The 10680-nt window shown below is 59.6% G+C and overlaps 1 protein-coding gene across 4 annotated transcripts in view; it reads right to left on the bottom strand.

The window, feature by feature from the left end:
- Positions 1 to 1767: 1767 nt before the first annotated feature.
- ASS1 (argininosuccinate synthase 1) overlaps positions 1768 to 10680 on the bottom strand; it is a 28636-nt gene continuing 19723 nt past the window's right edge. For all 4 annotated transcript variants that reach the window (XM_075170523.1, XM_075170526.1, XM_075170525.1 and 1 more), the window contains exons 13-16: positions 8366 to 8497; positions 4199 to 4355; positions 2590 to 2655; positions 1768 to 2063 (exon numbers count right to left, since the gene is read on the bottom strand). In XM_075170523.1, the coding sequence (XP_075026624.1) occupies positions 2009 to 2063; positions 2590 to 2655; positions 4199 to 4355; positions 8366 to 8497 (410 nt within the window). In that variant the 3' untranslated portion in view covers positions 1768 to 2008. The remainder of the gene's footprint in view (positions 2064 to 2589; positions 2656 to 4198; positions 4356 to 8365; positions 8498 to 10680) is intronic.

The raw sequence follows: 10680 nt of genomic DNA, 5'->3' as shown, positions 1-10680 counted from the left end.
GCGGGTGCGGTGAGGTATGGGCAACCGGGGCACCCTCGGGTCCACGCTCCGAAGTGCTGCAGCGCGAGTGCTGGAGGAGATTCGAGGCCTCGGGGTGAAATGGCTTTTTCCAGCTGATGATTTAAGCACCCTGGGGAGAGGTGGCCCAGCTGGTCGGATGAGCCCTTCCCGAATACATCCGGCATTTCCAAGCATTTGGATACAAGAAGCTTCTGCTGTGACACTTTTTTTCTTTGTTTTCCCCCAAAAGAGATATCAACTCCTCATTGCACCGAGTTCTTTCAAACTCCACTTTGCCAATGGAGACCTCTGCCACGGCCAAGCCGTGTCGCTGCCGAGGACGGGCGGGCAGGGGAGGTAACGCTCACAGCTTACGGGGCTGCCCGTTGTCCCATGGGCCAGCACAGCGTCCTTCCCCAGCGTGTGGCAGGGCAGCAGCTCTGCTCCCATCTTGGTTTTTGGATGATCCCCCCAGGAGATGGCTCCTGATGAGGTTTCAAACCCTTTCCCCCACCTGAGATCGGGTGGCTGTGGGAGGAACAGGGCTGGCTCGACATCGGGCACCCATGCCAGGGTGGGCTCAGCAGCACAACCCTGCTGACCACCACCACCGCTGCGGGGCTCCGGGATGCTGCTCATGCAGGACCCCCACGTGTAGCTGCACTTTCTGCATGGACTTGCTCCTGAAAGCAATGGGATGTAGGGAACGGGGCGGCCCCACGCAGCATCCCTCCTCCCCGCACCCCACGGGGGTCAGACAAGCTCCTCCAGCCCAGAAAAGCATTTCTCTCCCTTCGCCTGACAACCCTCCACTGCTTTCTCCTCCCAAGATGGTCGCTGCCAGTAATAGCAGGGAAAGTCACATCCAAGCTGGGAAAATAACATGTTATTTTCCCAGCTGTGATGTCAGAGCTTGTCACGCTCGCCGGCTCGGCAGCGGGGTGGGCAGGGCACGCCTGGACATCCCCAAATGGCCACCGGGCCTGGCTGTCCCCCCAGGGGCTGCAAAAACGTTCTCCTTTTTGGTGGCAGCTCTGCTTTTGTTCCCCAAATGGGTGGGAAAGCAGCACGTCCCTGCCGCCGGGGTGGGGCTGCCTGGTGCCCCGCAGCCGTGCCGGGCACCGCAGGATGCAGCATCGAGGTGCATCGCTCCCAGCCCCTGGAGAGCATCTCTGCTCCCGGCCTGGGGACACCCACCATGGGGACATCCCAAACCGCGTCCTTCCCCATCCTTAGCAGTGCGGAGCAGCAGCGCATCCCAGGCGTTTGCATGGGTTAGAAAGTGTTTTCTTTCTTTCCTCCTGCTTGCACCGTACGTTTTGGAGCAGGTCTCCCTCGCCAAGCCATCCCTGCATCCCGGCCGAGCGCTGCAGCCCGAGCCCTGGGGCCGGAGGGACCCGCAACCCACCCAGGCGCCATGGCAGAGAAACCCAGCCCGGAGCAAGCACTCCTCTGCTCCTTGCCTCCCGCAACACCGTTGGAGGATATTTCCCTTGTTTTCTCCTTTTCAACAAGCCCCAAGTGTGCTCTTAAAACGCACTAAAACAAAGACAAAAGAGGAAGGCTCAAATCCTCTTAACCCATCCCCGCCACCCAGCTCGCCCCTCCGGACCGGCACCGTGCGGGGCGATGTCCCCCGCTCCCCACCTTCACAACAAGGTACCGACAACCCCCCACGTCCTTCAGAGGCACTTAATCCATTACAAATTTCACAAAGCCCGGCTCGGGGAAGCGCTGGGCCAGAAGAGCAAACAAACAAGGCAGGAATAAAGCCCGGCTCTCAATGAGCGGACCCAGCGCGTGGCTGGGTTTTTATTTCTTTCCCCACTTCTCCTCTGGCTGACCACCTTTTTTTAATGATTGCATTTCACTTGGTGCCCGGTAACAAAGCCATCACCTCCGCCGTGACTCCGGGGAGACGAGTTACAATTACAAATTACCACCACAATTAGTGCTAGTTCTTAGAGAAATTAGAAAGGGGAGCAGGAGGCTCGCGTGCGATTGATTGCTATTCATCCTGCTTTACGGTGACCTTGCTCTGCAGACGATGATATTCCTTCAGCCTGGAAACCAGATTTAAAAAAAAAAAAAAATTAATTGTAAATTAACAGTAATAACACACATTTCCTTTCAATTAATTTAAGCAGAATGAGGGGGCGTGAAGAGCAGGCGTTTGTTAAGGCCTGTACAGTTTAATTGTGGTTTTTTTTTTTTCCATGAGATAATGTAATTAATTTATCTTAGAGAGCTGGGGGGACATGGCGGATTGGGGAGAACAAAGCAGTTAACAGGCAATGGAAAAATTAAGAGCCCATTATGTAAATGTGGCGTGTTTTACAGCCCTGGATTTGGGGGGGGGGAGTATGGTGGGGTCTGAGAAGTAAGTAAAATAAGGAGACCGGCTGCGCTGGGGAAGGCTGTAATTAGACAGGGCTGGGGCTGGGGGGGCTGCTTGCACCCGACGGTCGGGGGAGGCTCGGGGGAGGCCTCGGTGCCCACCCAGAGCCCAAGCAGGGAAAGGGGCCGCATCCTGCCGGCCAGGGGTGAGCCCCAGGGTGCTGGGGAGGGTCCCGCCTCGACCCCGCAGACCTCAGCGAGTTGATGTTGATGAAGCCAGTGGCGTCGGCGGGCTCGTAGTCCCCTTGCACGTTCATGCTGCAGAGAGAAAGGCACCGTCACCGGGATGGGGGGTGCTGGGGGTGGCTTGGGGCTGCCTTTTGGGAAGGAAGAGGATGTGGTGACCCCGGAGCTGGCTGCTCCCCTGGGCCGGTGCCCGCTGCCACCCCTCATCAGCTACCGGCAGCTGCGGGGACTCGGGGCAGGGTCCCCGCCAGCCCCCAGGAAAGGGCACATGGCCTTGGGAGCAGCAGAACCCCAGGGCCACCCCGATGGCCGTCCCCGGGCTCCCCAGGATGCTGCTGGAGACACAGCCCCAAATTTCCCTCCGTGGTCCCTCGTGGGCATCATCACCCTTCCTCCCAGCGCTCCTGCATCAAGCAGGGGTGCTCACCCTGCCCCAGAGCTGTCCCCTGGTACGGCTGTCCCGTGCCAGGCAGGGTCATTGTCCCGGGTCCCGGGCAGGGGACATTGCCCCAGGCAGGGCAGCGGTGCTGGAGGACACCCCGGCACCGACGGGGTTTATGGCCGCGGCGGCCGGTGGCTCGGTACACCACCGAGCGCATCCCCCTCCCCAAAGGCGGCAGCCACCCACCGAATCCCAACTCCGCTGGTTTCCTACATCCCCAAAACACACGGCTCATTTCCCAGAAACCGCAAACCTTAAAGGAGGAAAAGGGGGGGGAAATAAAGAAGAAAAAAAAAAAGAAAAAGAAAGAGTTTACAATGATTTTACCTCCCCTGACGGGCTACAGAAAAACCTCTGTGCTTTTATTTTTGCTCATTCGAGTGGTTCTGACCTGCTCTATAATTACGTTACTTTCTACCTACTGTGCAGAGGCATTTCCACACAGCTCTGCCTCTCACAGCTTTCTCTCGGGTTCCTGTGACGCCGTCACTCAAAGGCTTTCAAACCAGCGATGTAGAAATCAAAAAGAAAAGGAAAATGGTTGGAGACGCAGGGAGAATAAGTGCCCCTGCTTTTCTCTCCCTCTCTCTTTTTCCTCTGTCCCACCCCCCTCCATCCTCCTTTTTTTTTCTTCCCTCTTTTTTTTTATTTATTTTTTTTATACTTTATTCATTTAATCTCTCCAAGTGAGAGCGCGAAGCATAATGAAGGGTTGGGACGGATTATTAGGAGCTGTTGATTTTGAGGGGGAGGGAAGAGGGGAAAAAAAGCCAGAGAAGAGAAAGAGAGAAGATAATTTGACATTTACTCCGACTGATCTAAACTCATTCGGGTGTATTTATGGCTTATAAAGTGTTTAGAGAGATTGAAAGGGGTTGAGGGACGGCTGGGGGGGAGCGAGCGAGAGAGAAAACAATGTGAAGAAAAAGGAAAAGCCGGAGGAAAAAAAAAATACTGACTTGAAAACAGGGCTCGTGCTTCGGCCGGGCGCTCGGCTGGGAGGACACTGTCCCTGGTGTCACCAGGGATGGGACAGGACGGGGAGGGATGGGACGGGATGGAGTGGGATGGGGTGGAATGGGATGGGACGGGATGGAGCGGGATGGGGTGGGGTGGGATGGGATGCTCTCTGCCACCACCCCTGCCCACCCTAGCCCCCCAAACCCCACTCACCTCACCAGCTCCTCGTTGTACAGCGACCGCGGGGACTCCCTGCCCAGGACGTAGACCTGGCCCTTGAAGACGGAGAGGCGCACGGTGCCCGCCACCGCCTCCTGCGAGCGCCCGATGCACTGCCGGAGGAACTCGCACTCGGGGCTGTGCCAGAAGCCTGCGGGCAGGAGGCAGCGTCAGCGGGGGCGCGGGGGAGGCTGGGGTGCCCCGGGGTGCCCATGCAGGGTGGTCCCCCCAAGCTAAATCCTGCAAGGCAGACCCTAATTATTTACAAGGGAAGGGATGCGGTCACAGGATTGGGAGAGGTGCCAGGACACCCAGGTTCAGCTCTGAGTGATGGAGACCCCACGTGTGTCCCTTCCCCTTGGTGGCCCTCGGGTCCCCACCCGGGAGAGGAGGCTGGAACCAGCTGCTGGAGAAGAGGCAGCGGGGCCGTTTTCCTTCCAGCTCCTCTGAGTAGGGGGCCCTCATGGAAATTAAAAACTTCGTTAAGTTATTATGAAACTGCCACTCAAAAACCAGCATCTCGGGAGGGTCAGGTGGAGACAGACAGACGGACACAGAATCTGGGGGGGGACCAGCTCCCAGCCCCCCGGGATGGGGACGAGCTGCTCTCTCCTGGGACAGGCAGGGCAGGGATAGGCCCTGAAGGGTCAACCCCGACCGCGGGCTCTGCTCGGGGGGACGCAGCCCCCGCAGCAACGCTTCACCCCCGGGCAGCCCTGGGAAGGGAAACTCCCCCCGGCAATGGAGGTCCCAGCGGGGCGGCCCCCCCAGCCCGCTCCCACGCCCCATCCCGGCGGGATGCGGAGCAGAGCGCTCCCCCCAGGTAACACAGCCGGGGCTGACCCCGGGGCAGGATCGGGCTGCGCATCGGGGCGCAGATGTCTCGGCAGCCCCGGGTGGGCTCACCTCCCCGGCCCCTCCTAGGGCAGCGGGGCTCCGCTTTCCCCCGCCGCCGCGCTCCCCCCTTCACCACTTGCGGTTTAACTTGTTCCCCCCGCACCCTGGGAGCGAGGGGCTGGCGGGACGCGGAGTGCCAGCACCCACCCAAAGCTCCATCTAACCATGACCATGGCAAGTGCCTCCCTCTCCTGCCCCAGCTCCGGCCGGCACGGCGGCCCCTTGGCACCCCAAGCCCCCGGCAGCCGGGCTGAAGCCCGGGCTGGGCACTGGGGTGATGTGCATTCGCACTGCGGCCCCCCAAAACGCATCCTGCGGGAGCAGCCGTCGGCATTGCCATCCACCGAGGCCACCGCAGGTGCACGGAGGGGCCGGGGCCCTGCCTCCGTGTCCCCATGTCCCCCCCTCCTGTCCCTAAGCGGGGTAATTAGCCGGGGAAACCTGGAATAAAACCTGGGAGATGGAGAGGGAGATAGAGGAGGAGAGAGAAAGAGCCCATTCACCGCCCTCCGGTCATCCCCAGGTTTTATCTCCCCATCGCCCTCTCGCACACCGGTGCCCTCTCACCTTTCCCTGCCCAGCTGGGCTCCCGGGCCGAAGCCATCAAAGAAACAAACAATTGCTTTTGTTTTTTGGCCTCGCCGGCCCCGAGCAGGGCTGAATCCTGCAGCCTTGTCCCTGGGATCTGCTCTCAGCCATGGCATCAAAGCCCTGCAACCTCCCAGTACCAAAACCGTCTCCCTGACCCAGACACCCTCGGCCACCCCACCACGGCACGGCCGGGGGGTTCGGGGACCCCTTCCCCACAATTGGCACTGCCATGCAGGCAGGGACCCCAGCTCTGGGCAAATACACCTCTCTTTTTGGTAACCACCCTCCAGGTACAACTTTTCAAACATCAGGATTGATGTAGGGCTGTTGTATCCCCGTAAAAATAAACCCGAGACACATTAAAATAATAACCAGCTACTTAAATCCCGACTCTGACAGCTCCAGGTGCGAGGAAGCATCCCCCCCTCCTCGCCCCCCACTGCAGACACATTCCCCACTGGAAGCGATCCCCCTTAATGACCTTCCCGCCCCGTAACCAGGATCCTGCCCTAATCACGGCGCGGGCAGGGGGACAATGGCATTTCCGCACCTGGCCGTACCTGCCGGCTTCAAAGCCACCCCTCCACAATGGGATCAATGGGGACGGGGGAAGATAAACACTAATTCTCCTAAAATCAGGGACTAGTTGCAATAATGAGGTGTTAAAGGAAGGTGAGCTTGAAAGCCTGGCCTCTGGCCGGGGACCCGCGGGTGCTGTTTGCGCCCCGTTGGGGTTGTTCCTTGGGTTTGGGCTCAGCTGCCAGGAAAGCCCAGGGCCAGGTTGAAAATCCCTAGGGATTCAGCATCTGGAGGCAAGGGAACAGCAGCTTTCACCTGGCAGAGGTGGGGAGGGAGAAGCGAGACCCCGATTCCCCGAGTGGCTTTTGAATCTGGTGGTTTCACAACAAGCGAGTGGTTAGAAATAAACAGGTTTATGCTCAAGCTAAAAAAAAAGTCAAACTAAAGGCAGCCCAGGACAAAGTCTGATAAAAATAGCCAGACGCAGGAGCGGCATCAGAGGGTGAATTAAGGCAGGGGCTGTGATTCAAGGGGAAGGTAATTGAGACTTCTGTGGCCCCAGAAGCCTTCGCCCTGCTGGGGCCCTAAAATACAGTTTAAGCAGCAAAGGGGCTCGGGCATTAAATGCCATTTGCCGAGGAAGACGCAGGAGGGAACGTCCTCGGAGGGGAAGGTGCCGTGGATGAGCAAGGCATCAAAAACTGCAGGGGAGAAGACAGCCCGACCCAGTCCCGCTGGATCTGCTGCTGCCCAAAGCCTGAGCTCCTGGAGTCAGGTTATTTCCAGGGGATCATCCCAGCCCTTGCATTTAGAGAGCAATGCCTGAAAAGGGATGGGAGGTGAAACTGGGAGGCTTGAGAAATCAGGACATATAAAAAAAAAAAGTGTTGTTTGGCCGAGGGGCAGGAAATCTCCCTGGTGTGGGGTCTCCAGGGACGTCAGTTGTGAACCGGGCAGGGGATGGAGGAAGAGCCAGGGCACGGGGACACAGCGCTGTGCTTGGAGCTGCGTAGCGGGCGCCCAGCTGTGGGTAGCGGGGTTTTGAGCACACCTATGTCATTTTGGACTAATCCTGCTTCCTTCAACTTAGCACCAGCGACCGAGTTGGGGTTCATCCACAGAGCAGACCCCGGGGCAGTGCTGGCGTCCCCTCCCAGGGCTGCCATTCCCGGCCGCCCCAGGGGCAGCAGCCTCATGGCCGTGGCAGGCTGTTCCCTGCAGCACCCACCCCGGCAGCGCAGGGGGACTGAGCTGAGACCCCTCAAACTCAGCCTATGTAGGTGGCTGAGCAGACCCGAGCTGGAGCCGCTGGGTGCATCACAGGAGGAAAGACAAAGGGCTTTATGTCTGTCCCTAACTGTGGGTGCAAGCCAGCGTCCCCTTGTCCCTTAGGGCTCCCAGCCCACCCTGGGCAGTGCTGCCCTCATCCAGGCCCGGCTGCGCTGGGAGCAGCTGGAAGCCCCTCCTGCAGCCCCCGGCAAAGCCCCAACCCGCAGTGCCCCTGTGTGGGCTGCACACCGCATAGCACGGCCCCGACCCTCCCGCAGCCCCCCGGACCCCCGCAGCCAGGGCCACGGCACCTCGAGAGCCCCCCGTGCCACGCGCCCCTGCGCTTCCCCTCGCCAGTGCACGGGCAGAGGTCTCTGGCTTCAGACCCCACCGCGGGGATGGCCGTGCCGGGTGCTCATGTGCCCCATATCCCGGTGTGCTCCGGTCCCCGTGGGCGAGGGCAGGCGGAAGATGGAGGGGCAGAGGGGAGAGCCGGGGAAAGGCCGTGTCTGGGGGGATGAAGGACGAGTCACAGCCTGTCATACATCTGAACGTGTTGGATGGGACGCAGCGGCAGCACCGGGCTGGGAGAGATGCCGGGAGCATCCCCCACCAGCAAGCCCTCGTGCAAGGCGTTGCCTCCCAAAGACAGGCGTGGAGCCCCTCCGGCACGAAAGCAGGCAGAGTGCGGGGTCGAGCTCAGCCTTCGGCACGAGCAAACCCATCTTTTCCCCTGTGAGTAGCCTCAAACTCCACACCTGAATTTTACAGCCCTGAGCGCACGTACCAGCAGGACCTGCAGCCTCCAGTAGCAACGAGGGAGGAGGATGAGGAGGGCTGGGAGGATGCTGCGGCAGCAGGGCCGGGCCGAAGGACCGTACGTACCGTTGTACACCAGCTCGGAGAATTTCAAGGCGAGCCCCTGCTTGATTTTCCGTACTTCCCGGTCCATGGTGAAGGCCTCGATATCTAAATGCGCATGGTATAGGATCGTTCCCGCTGGGGTCTCATAGATACCTAGCCATTTTTCCAGGCAGGGGGAAAAGCAGAAAAAGAGAGAGAAACGAATGAGACCAAAACTGTCAGCAAATGACAAAAAATAATGATTTGGCTGACAGAAGGAGCTGTGGTCGAGCGCATTCAGTCCCAGCTTGCTGTAAAATGCATCTGTCATTATATTCATGCTGGGGCCGAGACAGTCCACTCCGCACCTTGCGGAGAAAATTTCTAGATTCCCCTCTTTGAAGAGGCACTCTGACGAGGCTAAATGACAGGGTTTGGGAACCGATCCCCCCACCGATCCGTGCCCAACGGTCTGCGGCTGAAAACCTGTAATTAAAGGAACGACGCGGGGCACAGGCACGGGGAGCGGAGGGCCTGAAATACCCTCCTCTCCCCTCGGCTGGCGAGAAAGAGCCCCGCGCGTCCGCTGCGAAGCAATGAGGCTACCTAGGGGCTGGGAGGGCAACCTCATTTGGTTTGGCAGGTCCCTCCGGTCCCTTCCCGCCTGTCCCCCCCATTGCACAAGGCCTGGGGATGGAAGGATGCTTCATTATTTTGGCGATGGGGGCTAACGCTGCGGGCGAGCTGCTGCCTTTGTTCCAGCCGCTCGGGGCTTATTTGCCGCATAACGTGTTTACTTGGTGTTTAAATATGAGGGTGGCCATGCGATGCTCCGCTCCAGGTTGGATGCAGCTGGAAAACTGGTGGGGGAAACGCTGAGCCAGTCCAGCAGCGAACGTGCGGCGGGCAGGGCTGTAACCTGCCCGTGGCCAGGGCTGCTCCACCAGCACGTCCCTGGCCCCTGCCTACCCCTGGGGACGGTCCCCTCCCAACGCCAGGCATCTGTGCTGTGGCACGGCCGTAGGAATGGCAAAGGGCACCCACACGTTGGGGTTGCTGGCACACAAAGAAACCCCATAGGAAACCGTCCCCGCTGAAGGGGATGTGTGCCCAGCCCCGAGAGGGGGTGAGGGGAGCCCATGGGGCTGTCACGGGGGCTCAAACCCACACCAGGCTCTGCCCACTCAGTGTCCTGGAGAGTGGCACAGGCTCAAGCGGGGTCCCATCCCGGGGTGGCCACGGATCCCATGGACACGGCAGGAGGCCTATCTACCATGGCAGCCCAAGCCACTTCCATCAAACCTCATCCCTACCATGATCTTAGCATCCTACAGGCACGGGACAGGTCTCCGTGCCAAAGTACAGCCACCCCCTCCTCTCAGGCCACCCCAGCGATGTTGCAGCCTGGTCCCTGGGGGCAGGTCACGGGGGGCTCACTGAGCACCCATCCCCACAGGGCTGTAGGAGGAGACAGACGAGATAACACCAAAAACCAGCCATCCCCAGGGGCACGGCGGTGGCACAGAGGGCTGCTGTATGCCCCCCCCAGACCCCGACCGCAACACTAACACAATTAATATTCCCTCTCCTTCCCCTTGGGAGGTGTTAAAGCCAATTTGGGCTGACCAAAGGTTTGAGTTCACATCTTGACGCCCAACTCCTGCCTGTCTGCCTGTACCCCTTCCCATCCCGTTGGACCTGATGCTACAGAACCGGGGACAAGAGCATGACAGCCGGGGCGGAGCGGAGGGGAGCTGACAGCCCCGCTCCCAGCCTCGCCACCGAGGAGACAAGAGACACCTTCAAAGTGACACTCGCAGCGTCTCCAAGTGTCTATTTTCATCTCCCCGTGTTTACAGGAAAAAGACAGAGGTGTCAGCACTGCAGCCTGGCGAAGCTTCAATCACCCCGTAATTACTGCTGGGGAAGGGGGGCACCAGAGTGGGAAGGGGCTGGGTGGGGGGGCAGCCAAGGAGACAGCTGCCGCTACTTAAAATTTTCTAATTTGTAACCTCGGCTGTCAATTCACCTCCATCCGAGCAATTTTGCTGAGTGCGGGCTGTCACTCCCGACAGCATCCGCGGGACAGGACGGGATGCGGTGGCTTCCCGAGGGGAAGGGGAGAGCGATGCTGCCCATGGCAAGATGCTGCCCAAATTTCCACTGCTGGTCCAGGGCTGAGGCTGAGCCTGGCCTCGTACGGATTCATCACAGGGAAGGGGTCTTCTGCTCTCCTCTTCCATCTGCCCAGGTCATCGAGGGGAGGAAAGGGGAAAAGGAAGGAGGAAAAGCCCCAGCCGAAGGCAGTGCTCGGCTCTTTTGGCAGCAGCCATCCCCTCCTTCACGCTTCCTCCCTA

This window comes from Calonectris borealis, chromosome 21, assembly GCF_964195595.1.
Source record: "Calonectris borealis chromosome 21, bCalBor7.hap1.2, whole genome shotgun sequence".
Taxonomy (NCBI): Eukaryota; Metazoa; Chordata; class Aves; order Procellariiformes; family Procellariidae; genus Calonectris; species Calonectris borealis.
This window is presented reverse-complemented; position numbering and strand designations above follow the sequence as displayed.